The sequence below is a fragment of the Corythoichthys intestinalis genome, chromosome 18 (assembly GCF_030265065.1).
Source record: "Corythoichthys intestinalis isolate RoL2023-P3 chromosome 18, ASM3026506v1, whole genome shotgun sequence".
Lineage (NCBI taxonomy): Eukaryota > Metazoa > Chordata > Actinopteri > Syngnathiformes > Syngnathidae > Corythoichthys > Corythoichthys intestinalis.
Window position 1 is genome coordinate 30,281,820 of NC_080412.1, and position 12,254 is coordinate 30,294,073.

Below are 12,254 nucleotides of genomic sequence, written 5' to 3' on the forward strand. Positions count from 1 at the left end.
ATCTATTAGGGAGGCAGCGGCCTGTTTTGGTAGGAAATAAAAACGTGACTCCAATGATGAGTGTGACCACTCCGAACGACGCCTTTTATTTTGGCACCGTTGAAAAAGTTGATGGATGTCAGGTTTTGGAGTGAAGAAAACAAGTTGGATGAAATGAAACATTTCAATTCAACCGTTGTTTGCTCCTCTGAATTTCTTTTGGGTTTTGGCAAAAAAATAAGAGAAGCTTCAAAGTCAAAGTAGCAAACATTTAACACTTGGCACACTTTAGGTTAGAATGCAAAGACCTCAGGCCCTCCACCCCAAACGCACACTCAATTGTGAGTAACTGTGAAAAAGATGCAAATCCAAACACAGAACACAGAGTTGACCTTTGATTAACACACACACAAAAAATGCTTAAAAAATTTGAACTGCATTTCAAGGAGTGAACATGTATAGTACAATAATCCCTTCCCTCCATTGTTACATCTAAGACCAAGTGAAATCTGTGATATATGTAGACCTACCTTGTTAAAATCCTGTTTTGTCCAAATAAAGGAACATAATTTAGCTGACAATTTAAGCAAATAAAATCCCACCCGAAGATGAACATTACAAAATGAACCAACAGTCCTTGCGTTAAAAGCACAATTGAATATGATGGAGACATTCAGTAATCTTCAACAAAATTTAAATTGACTTCCTTTTTTCATTCTTCTTTTTAGTCAAAAAGTGGCAATGTAATTCCATTATCGTCATCTACTGGCGCAAAGTGGAACTACAGCCCGAAATAATGGGAGGCACAAAACCCACACCAAAACAAAAAAAGGCATAGCAAACTATACATATAAGAAATATGGCAGGTACGTCCGCAAATTTACTGTATTTCCTCAATTTCAGAAGACATCTCTCTGAATTTGGACCCCTCACCTTAATTCCTAGATTTCTTTATGTACTGTATTTTCCGGACTATAAATTGCACCTGAATATAAGTCGCACCAGCCAAGAAATGCGCAGAGAGAGGAAAAAACAGAAGTGGCACCGGAGTATAAGTTGCATTTTTGGGGAAATTTATTTGATAAAATCCGACACTAAGAACAGACATTATGAAATGCAATTTGAAATAAAAATAGAGAACAACAGGCTGAATAAATCTACAGTATGCAACATGACGCATAAACAACGAACTGAAAGCGTTCCCGGTATGTTAACGTAACATAGCTATTGAGAGTTATTCAGATAATTACACCAAGTAGTTTTTAGCGCACGATTAGGTTTTTTTGTTTTCTTCATTTCGGTTATGTGTAACCTCTGCAATTCACCAGTCCCTTACAAACTCCAAACTAACTTGATTAACTAACTTAACTACTTGATTACCGTTTTTCGGCAGTATATTTCACTACAGTGATCCCTGGTTAATGGGGACCCCCCTCACTGCGATAATCGAAATCCGAGAAGTAGAGGCGGAGCTTATTTACATTTTTTTTTTTTCTTTTTTGGGTGTGTTCAATATATTTTCTCAGATTTAGCATTGGAAAGAGATACATATAAGACATGCCCCCCCCCCCCCCAAAAATGTTTAATGTATATTTTAATAAATGGTTTTAAGCACTTCAAATGTAAAAATTATAAGTTTTAAACATGTTACCGTCCCACAAAATTATTTTTAAACGAAAATAACGTACAAAAATGCTTGTCTTTTTTAAATGCTTCATTGAGTGAGTCCACTCAAATCCGTTCGCGCTGCTCACTTACAGACACGCACACACACAATTAAGTTGCCACATGTTTAACAAGCGAAACGAGTCGGCTCCTTTGAAGCGTAGCGCTCCCAAGCTTCTCTGGCAAGATCAAAGGTTGTACGCCCATCACCTATCGTTAACTTCAACAAACTGCAGCTGCCCTGTTGAGTAAGAAAAGCAGCAGGAGGGAGGGTGAGAGGCTGTTCCTGATCAGATCGGGACATCTCTATAAAATACTGTATTTATTTTTTAATTGGAAAAAAAAAAAAAAATCATGCACCGAGGGATCACTGTACTTGCAGCTTGTAATCCGCAGAATATGATTTTCTTTTCGGTGCCATTTTGTTCAGTCCTTCTCAGTTGTTTTCATAAGTTACTGTGGTTCAGTGTAAAAATAACATGTGAAATGATATAATAATATGTTAATAATTTCACATTCCCGGCCAAACTATGAAAAATGAAAAGCGACTTACAGTTAGAAAAATAAGGTAGTCATTATTTGAGGAAATACGGTAAAAATGAGGTGCCTGTTTTGATTTTAGAACATGATGAATTCCTGGCCTTTGCATTAGTTTCGCAAACAAATGTGTCAAAAAAGGGAGGCTATGATGATAACGATGATGTGCTTCTTCTTGCCATGGTTGTAAGGCACAGGCGTACTTCTTCCTCTAACATGTGCAAGCAACAATTCAGGGTGAGCACAGCAGGAGAACGAATCGTAACTCAAACAAATGGGAGGGTGCAAAGAAGAAAATATAAGTACATTTTAGAAAACATTTTATCACAAGAGATATCAAGTCAAAGAAATGCTGTTGGCGCCCAGCGTGAATGTCGCTAGTAGCGTCAGAATTTGAACATTCGCTATGAGTACCCTTTAAGAGAGATCAAAACGCTTCAGGCTTTTGACTTTTCTAATTTTTTATATTAATATTTCATAAATATTCCCAATAAGAAGATTTTAGAGTGCATTTTATCACAAGAGATATCAGGTCAATGAAATGCTGTTTGCGGCCAGCGTGAATGTCGCTAGTAGCGTCAGAATTTGAACATTCGCTGTTAGGTACCCTTTAAGAGGGATCAAAACTCTTCAGGCTTTTGACTTTTCAAATTTTTTATATTAATATTTAATAATTATTCCCCTACGTATTTTTTCATAGATCTGAGTGTGACTTTCTTTCCATGCTCGACAAGCAAAATAAGCGTAAGTCAGCATCATAGACCTCTTATGATGCTGTACAGTACAACTGGCATGACCGCGATGAGCAAAAATCCGTAAAAATTTGACGGCCATTGAACATTTAAATATAAAGGGGGAGGTTTTTTTTGTTTTGTTTTTACTTTGAATGCCCCAATTTTTTTTTGTAAAAAAATGCCAATAAAGCATTTCCACGGATTGGTTCCGTCCTTATGAGAAAATCTGATGAGAAATAAACCTTTTTTTTTTTTTTTTTTTTTTTTTTTAAATTTCGCAAATGTATTAGACCAACCTTTCCTGATTTAACGTGAGCGCTCTTTAAATGTTTGTGCTCTCACGCTACATTAACACCCATGATTTTGTCTCAAAACTTACCTCATTTTACTGATATCATCCAACATGATTGAGTGTTTTTATGTTGACTTATAGACTTCACTATCAGTTGACGGGACACGGGGCTCGGGGCCGATCCGTAGGGGGCCTATTTTAAAAAACTTAAAATTCAAATATTTTCGAAACCAAAGCCACTAGTGACCTAAAACCAAAACAGCCACCTCCCTTAGGCATATATGAGTCTCCGTGGGCAGCGACATCAAAAAATTTGAAGTCGTTTCATAATAAAATCCTGATTATTTTTTATATTAGTATAACAAAATTAAAATGACTATAAAATTCTCACATTTTATGCTAGATGCACATAAATCACCAAATGCAGAGATAATCAGCTATATTTTCAGTATCAATAACAATATTTAAAATATCATGTTTTTTTTTTTTTTTTTCAGAAATAGTTTTTTTTTTTTTTTTTTTACAAAATCCATTGTGGCGGCCGTCAAAAAACAGCTTTTTAAGTTGAATATTCTTGTAAATAAATGCTTAAATCGCAGAATTTCTATATATATATATGTAAAACAGTCTAGATTCTTGGTTCAAAGCAAAAAAACGGCAGTAATCGTTCATTTTACGTAAATATTTCAAGACAAAGTTACGGTATTGTGTAATCCCACTAGGCGGCCGTCATGAAACAAAGAGCTTTTTAAGTTGAAAAGTCTTGTAAATAAATGCTTAAATCGCGCAATTTCTATAGATATGAACGTAAAACAGTCTAGATTCTTGGTTAAAAGCAAAAAACGGGCAGTTATCGTTCATTTTACTTAAATATTTGAAGCAAAAGTTACGGTATTGTGTAATCCAACATGGCAGCCGTCACAAAACAAAGAGCTTTTTAAGTTGAATATTCTTGTAAATAAACGCTTAAATCGCGCAGTTTATATATATATATATATACGAATGTAAAACAATCTATATTCTTGGTTAAAAGCAAAAAACGGGAAGTTCTCGTTCATTTTACGTAAATATTTCCAGACAAAGTTACGGTATTGTGTAATCCCACTAGGCGGCCGTCACAAAACAAAGAGCTTTTTAAATTGAAAAGTCTTGTAAATAAATGCTTAAATCGAGCAATTTTGTATCGATATAAACTTAAAACAGTCTAGATTCTTGTTTAACAGCAAAAAACAGGCAGTTATCATTCATTTTACGTAGATATTTGAAGCAAAAGTTACGGTATTGTGTGATCCAACATGGCGGCCGTCATAAAACAAAGAGCTTTTTAAGTTCACAATTCTAGTAAATAAATGCTTAAATCGAGCAATTTCTATAGATACGAACGTAACACAGTCTAGATTCTTGGTTAAAAGCAAAAAACGGGCAGTTATCGTTCATTTTACGTAAATATTTGAAGCCAAAGTTAAACTAATTTTATCCATTGATTTTTTTCATAACGTTTCAAAGTGCATGCATGGTACTATTTAATATGATAATGACCTTGAATTCTCGACCAAATCACCCCTGAGACACTCCTGCCTGCTTATATGCAGTAAAACCTTCGTCCTGTTTCCACCCAAGTCCGTCGTTAGAACGCAGCGTGTTTGAGTTTTATCAAAGTGAAAGCAAACTCAACGTTCTGCCTGGGTCGGCCCCCTACCAGAAGGCGTGGCACAATGTCAGTGGGAGCTGTCTTGTCAACTGATGGTGGAGATTATGGTTGACTTCAATTGATTGCAGTGTGGAGTTAAATGCTACCATTTTGAATAATGCCCAAACTAAATGAAATAAATTCAGACACAGATTTGAGTTTAGTGATGGTCATTTAAATCAGAATTTCAATTTGTCTGAGAGGATCCATCGTCATGAGATACTACAATTCCCATAATTTTCGCAAGAAACAGTAAATTTCGGGTTCCATAGATAATAAAAATTCCCTTACATCAGGGTGGTGGTCTAATACATTTGTTGAGTGCCCTGTACAGTATTCAGGAAATTCCTTCAAATGAATTAAAACAACAATTCCAAAGCAAAGATGATTGACAGAACAGTAGGCAGGGCTTGGGGATCACCTCAGTAGTTCCGGCATCGGATCTAGCGTCTCTTTTCGTGTTAAGGTGATAAAACAGGTGTATGGCAGTTTTGGGTCACGCCATTTCAAAGAAATTATTCCTCAGCAGTTCCAAATGGAGTGACTGTCTGAATCAATACACATAAAAAAAAAAAAAAGCTTCAGTTAGTCTAGTTGATTGAATTCCCTTACGTAGAAAGCGACAAAATATGACGTAATAAATACAGCGTCCAGAGGCGTTTTACCCCACCATTTTTTTTTAATTTTTTTTTTTAGAAAAATACGGTTCAGGGCCTTCGAGATCAGTCCGAGTGACAGTTCCGTTAGACTCGGTGAGTTCGAGTCTCTCTTAACGTCGTGCTCCGCAGTCCTAGAGGCAGACGTTGTTGCTTATTTGGCAGGTGGATCCAGTGCCAGCTTGGGAGAGGAAAAGTCTCCCGTTGGGGCAAACGCAAACCTCGTAGACCGTCTGCCTGGTGCCGGATGACGAGGAGCCGGAGGCTGCCTTGCCCTCCGGAAGACGCGTCAGGCGGATACGGCGGGCGTCCAGGGAGATCTGGAAGACCAGACGGACAAAAAAGGGCGTGGGAGATTTCAAAATTAATTTACCAGTTTCAAACTAAAGGAGCCAATATCCTTCAGGGAACATCCAGCATCCTAAAATGCTTCATTTTTACAAAATACTTTAAATAAATTAGTTTTTAGCATATTAAATCAAGCTTTTTAATTGATTTATGTATTTATTTAAAAAGAAAATCAAATTTTTGAACCTCAGCTGAAATTTCACCTTGGCCTGCGCATCACATTTTTTCTTTTGATGTAGATTTTGGTTAGTCTTTTGCTTACTGTAATTACTCTCTAAGCCAAGTCTGCTTTTGGCCGCCTACGCTGCTCAATAGCTTTTTATTTGCCGCCACAAAGATGCTGCTTAATCACTCAACCAGTTTGCTGTGATAGGAGAAGATAGGAATGCTAGTTTTTATCTTTAAATGGAGCCAATAAGAAAGTATATTTTTGACAGTGGTACCTCTACTTACGACATTAATTGGTTCTAGTAATAGTCTCGTCACCTGAAAATTTCATAAATGGAGATGCGTTTTACATGTCAACGCGCTAATCCGTTCCACGCACTACTGACACGCCACATTGAATTTTATAATTGGGGTAAAACCGGAATAAAACAGCAGTTAAACACGTTTGAATCATTCCGTATACAGTGGGGCAAATAAGTATTTAGTGAACTAAATTCTCCCACTTGAAATATTGAGAGGCCTGTAATTGTCAACATGGGTGAACCTCAACCATTAGAGACAGAATGTGGAAAAAAACCCCAGAAAATCACAATGTTTGATTTTTAATGAATTAATTTGCAGATCATGGTGGAAAATAATTATTTGGTCAATACCAAAAGTTCATCTCAATACTTTGCTATGTACCCTTTGTTGGCAATGACAGAGGTCAAACGTTTTTTGTAACTCTTCACAAGCTTTTCACACACTGTTGCTGGTATTTTGGCCCATTCGTCCATGCAGATATCCTCCAGAGCAGTGATGTTTTGGGGCTGTCGTTGGGCAACATGGACTTTCAACTCCCTCCACAGATTTTCTATGGGGTTGAGATCTGGAGACTGGCTAGGCCACTCCAGGACCTTGAAATGCTTCTTACGAAGCCACTCCTTTGTTGCCCTGGCTGTGTGTTTGGGATCATTGTCATGCTGAAAGACCCAGCTACGTCTCATCTTCAATGCCCTTGCTGATGGAAGAGATTTTCACTCAAAATCTCTCGATACATGGTCCCATTCATTCTTTCCTTTACACGGATCAGTCGTCCCGGTCCCTTTGCAGAAAAACAGCCCCAAAGCATGATGTTTCCACCCCCTTGCTTCACAGTTGATATGGTGGTCTTCGGATGCAATTCAGTATTCTTTCTCCTCCAAACACAAGAACCTGTGTTTCTAACGAAAAGTTCTATTTTGGTTTCATCTGACCATAACACATTCTCCCAGTTCTCTTCTGGATCATCCAAATGCTCTCTAGCGAACTGCAGACGGGCCTGGACATGTTTTTTCTTCAGCAGGGGGACACGTCTGGCAATGCAGGATTTGAGTCCCTGGCGGCGCATTGTGTTACTGATAGTAGCCTTTGTTACTGTGGTCCCAGCTCTCTGTAGGTAATTCACTAGGTCCCACCGTGTGGTTGTGGTATTTTTGCTCACCGTTCTTGTTATCATTTTGACACCACGGGGTGAGATCTTGCATGGAGCCCCACATCGAGGGAGAATATCAGTGGTCTTGTATGTCTTCCATTTTTAATTGCTCCCACAGTTGATTTCTTTACACCAAGTGTTTTACCTATTGCAGATTCAGTCTACAATTTTGTCTCTGGTGTCCTTCGACAGCTCTTTGGTCTTGGCCATAGTGGAGTTTGGAGTGTGACTGACTGAGCTGTGGACAGGTGCCATAAATACAGGTAACGAGTGGAGCCTCGTTAGACCTCGTTAGAAGAAGTTAGACCTCTTTGACAGGCAGAAATCTTGCTTGTTTGTAGGTGACCAAATGCTTATTTTCCACTCTAATTTGGATATAAATTCTTTAAAAATCAAACAATGTGATTTTCTGTTTTTTTTTCTCCTCCACATTCTGTCTCTCATGTTGAAGTTTACCCATGTTGACAATTACAGGCCTCTCTAATCTTCTCAAGTAGGAGAACTTGCACAATTGGTGGTTGACTAAATACTTATTTGCCCTACTGTATGTTTGTCTGGGGGGGGGGGGGGGGGCGCGTGTGACACGAGCAATCACTGCTTTGATTCTTGCTAACTACATATATGACAATATCACACATCGTGACCTTATGACGGAAACTATGGTGAATTTTCATCTCGTCAGACGAAAACTAGCATTCGTCTCGTTATAGTCTCCCATGATATGTTTTTAGCTTGTCATCGTCACGTCATCATGAAAAAATTGTTCGTCGACGAAATATTTTCGTCCTCGTCATGGTTGCCGACAACAGCAACACTGTGTGTGACAAAAACACAAGGAGCCTGTTGCTCAGACGTCAACTCGCTGTATCATCAATAACACCATCGTGCCTGCGCACTTGAGGTGTGCGAAATTTCTGATTCTTAGATTATTCGTGATTCAGCCGTGGAAAATTCGAGAACGATCCACACAAATCCAAATTCCGATTATTTAATTATACCAGATAAAGCAGAACTAAAACACAGTCAGCGCAGACTTCGGGACGTAATGAGAAATGAACTGAGCTAAAAATGACATTTTGAATAATACATATAATTAATTACCTTCGTTTTATGGGTGGGTTGAAACAAAAGCGGTTGCGCGACGTCTGTAAACGGGGGTTTTCAGGGTAAAACTGACAATTTAAAAATAGTTTGGGAGCTTCATGTGCCATGAATCTGCTATGGCAGCATATAGAGATACTGTTCTATCAAACACAACAGCTGTTTTGGCTTAAAATACAGCAGTTTCTTTTAAAGAGGAGTGCAAGAGCAGAAACTGCTTTTTCAGTCTTGTCTGTTTTCCGTCATATATAGAACTAGATGTGAAATGACGGACGACAGCGGCGTTAGGACATGTATAGAGAACTAGATGCGAAATGACAGACTTGCCATCGTTAGTAAACAGCCGCCATCTTAAAGCAGTAGACTCCTCTGGAAGGCTCTGTTGTTGCGAACCTAATTAACTTTTTATCTAAAATACTCCTAAATCGGCAAAAACTTGACTTGAAACTATCTTTAAATGATGAAACAGTTTTAAAACTTTCACATGTTGAAAGTAGACAGAAGGAACTTTATGGAATAACAGGAGCAATTTTAGCAACTTTAACGGTTGATTAAAACATTGGTTTAGCCTGAAAGCATTTTTGAACAATTTTAGAACGAATGTACGAAACATTAAAAGCGGGGGTGTTGCATCAATAATCGATTTACAATCGAATCGTAGCCTCTGAATCGTAATCGAATCGTTAGGTGCCCTAAGATTCCCACCTCTACTGCGCATGGCATCGTATTGCGACATCCAAATTTAAACGTCATCTACAATAGGCCAACAGGAGAAGAGAATCTCATTACGAAGGCATGATGGGAAATATGACCAATAGGGCAGCAGGATCTTATGACGCAACATTTAAAAGCAGAAAGCAGGATGTACACACGCATCTTTTACAGAATTGTCTGGTATTTTGCCTCTCGTAACCTAAAATTTCTTTCTTAACAAGAGGCTATATTTTCCCATTTAAATGTGTCGATACCTGAAAATTATGTTTGTAGAGACGTTCGTAAGTAGAGGTACCAATTTACAGATCTGGTAGCATTATTGTCAAAATTGAATAACACTTATACACTGTATACGTATAATAGGGTCCAGCAACCCTCATGAGTATAAGCAGCACGGAAAATGAATGAACATGTAAATACAGTATACACTTATATTGTATATACATACTGGAGACTGGGCTGTAAAACTATTGATTGTGCCATAGATTGTGCCTTTTAGGAGAGGAGAAAAATACGACTAGGCAAGGGATGCTCCGTTCTCCCATTCAAATGTGAAATGTCACCTCGACAAGGCGACGGGTGACCTGTAACACCTCGGAAATGGCATAGGACCTCTTTCCCTGACAAATGGTCGTCAGCCATGAGAGATGGAGTGAAGCGGAGGTCACCGCATGGTGCTGTGAGCCAATCATTGAATGATGGAAGGTTGTAATTCTGAGAAAATGGTTCTTGTTAAGTGCCACTGAAGGAAGTCATAAGATGCATGGATGCAAGGTTTCAGCGTGTATGCATTCCCAGGAGAAATACAATCCAATTTTGTACAAGACTGACTGCGACGATGATTGACGATTTTTTCAGCGATATTCACCCGTGCCTTACGATTACCTGGAAAACATTCCGGGTTGTTTCATGCTTTTCTCTCCCAGTCTTTGTCCCTATACTTTTGTGCACATAAGCCCAAAAATGACAAATGATTCCATTTCATAAGTTCCTTTTGTCCCTAATGGGTTGATGTTGAAAAATGTGCTAATTAGAATATGACATGTTACGCAATCCTCATTTTTTAAGTTATTAATCACAAGTCCCAATCTTCCTTTTTGCTGAACGTCCTCCCTCTGTCCTCTTTCTGTCTCCAACTCGGTGCTTACATTTTTCCGCTCACTCAACTTCCACGTCGATCCGTTCCGCACATCAGCCGACGCTGATAAAAGGATTTCCCTCCCTGGCTCTGCAGCAGTGGCGTAGTGTCAGATCAGATCTGTTTCACATCATCCGAGGAGGATTAATGGAGGGCGGCCGCCGAGAAAGTCTTTTAAAAAGTTAGCTGTGTACATGAAGACCTGCTGCTGCTGATATGAACGAGGAGGAGTAAGAGGATGACCTTGGCGCTTTGTTTGTTTGCTCCAATTAGAAGTCACTACAAAATACTATAGGCTCATTTCAAGTCTCTTAATTGCAACGTTCCTTGCTCTTCAAAGCATTGAACATGACTAGGATGGTGTTCTGTATGCCGCCATATTATGGGGCTTCTCATTTGATTTAAAAGTGTATCTGGGAGTCACATACCGATTTATTCTGTAAAACTGTTGATGCCAGGATTGGTGATCACTAAGTTAAAAGTAGGATGTCGACTCATTAATACGAACAGGTAAGAATGGGAACATCTTGTTACCTCACAATACGATACGATTTGCGGTTCAAGGCTCACGATAACTATGATCTGACGGTATGGCGATTAGAGGTGGGAATCTTTGGGTACCTAATGATTCGATTACGATTCAGATTCATAGGCTCCGATTCGATTATAAATCGATTATTGATGTCACCCAAACCTCCCCTTTTAATGTTTTGTACATTAGTTCCAAAATAGTTTAAAAATCCTATTAGGCTAAACCAAACTAATATTTAAGTATCAAGTTAACAGTTAAAAACATTAAATAAAATACTCAAGTCCCCATTCTGTATCAGCGGCTTTAAACTACACTCAATTAATTTAAGGATGTGAATCAACCGTTAAAGTTGATAAAATTGCTCCCGTTATTCCATAATTTCCGTTCTGTCTACTTACAACATGTCAAAGTTTTAAAACTGTTTCATTATTTAAAGATAGATTCACGTCAAGATTTTGCTGATTTAGGAGTATTTCAGACAGGGGTGGAAGTGAACCGGAACGAGACGGATCTCCGTACCAGCATGAGTTTTCGACCCGGAACGCCGTTCCGACGGTACTTTGATCCCGAAAATATGACGGCAACTGTCAAAATCATGTATGTGATGGTTTGTTTAAAGTATTGTGTTTTGTCAAATGAAGCCCTCTGGTGGCGGAGTTGGGTGTGTCTGAACTCTTGCCTTGTATGACTGAAAATCAGATGTTTCTGACATGGCTAAGGGACAGCTATTTACTCTGGCCCACTTGAAGCTGTAAGTTGTGTCTGTTGATGTATGTTGGTGTTGGCATTTGTGGTTAAGTTTGGAGATACTGTTTGCGTGGTTATGTTTAGCGATTTGATATGAGAGAAGTGTGTATACGTTAGCATTCGTAGCATCTAAGCTAGCGGATTTTATTATGCAGACTGGGCTGATTTGATTTACTAAATTTACATATTGATTGTACTGGGGGAACGTATGATCACCATTTGTTTTGTGTAAAATGTTTACTGTTAATATGTGTGTCATTTTGAACATGAGTGCATGTGTGTGTTGCAGTTTTATGATTCGTCAAAAGTGAAGAAGTAAAAGCTTCTAATTAAATAATCCACCATTGCCTCGTTTTGCTATCAACCTAAACAAATTCACATTTAGTGAGGACAGAACACTATGTACAAAAAAAACAAAAAACAAAACAAAACAAAAAAAAAACGCTTGGTGAATTGATGCAATAAAAAACAGCAATGCAACATCAAATTGATTAGCTCCT

At 38.3% G+C, this 12,254-nt stretch overlaps 1 protein-coding gene across 3 annotated transcripts in view; it reads right to left on the reverse strand.

Moving 5' to 3' along the window:
- Nucleotides 1-3,723: 3,723 nt before the first annotated feature.
- Nucleotides 3,724-12,254, reverse strand: part of sgcd (sarcoglycan, delta (dystrophin-associated glycoprotein)) — a 357,132-nt gene continuing 348,601 nt past the window's right edge. For 2 of the 3 annotated variants that reach the window (XM_057821019.1, XM_057821020.1), the window contains one exon: nucleotides 3,725-5,873. In XM_057821019.1, coding sequence (XP_057677002.1) covers nucleotides 5,688-5,873 — 186 coding nt within the window. In that variant the 3' untranslated portion in view covers nucleotides 3,725-5,687. Of the gene's footprint in view, nucleotides 5,874-12,254 lie in introns of all 3 variants that reach the window. The other variant, XM_057821021.1, reaches the window with a different exon arrangement.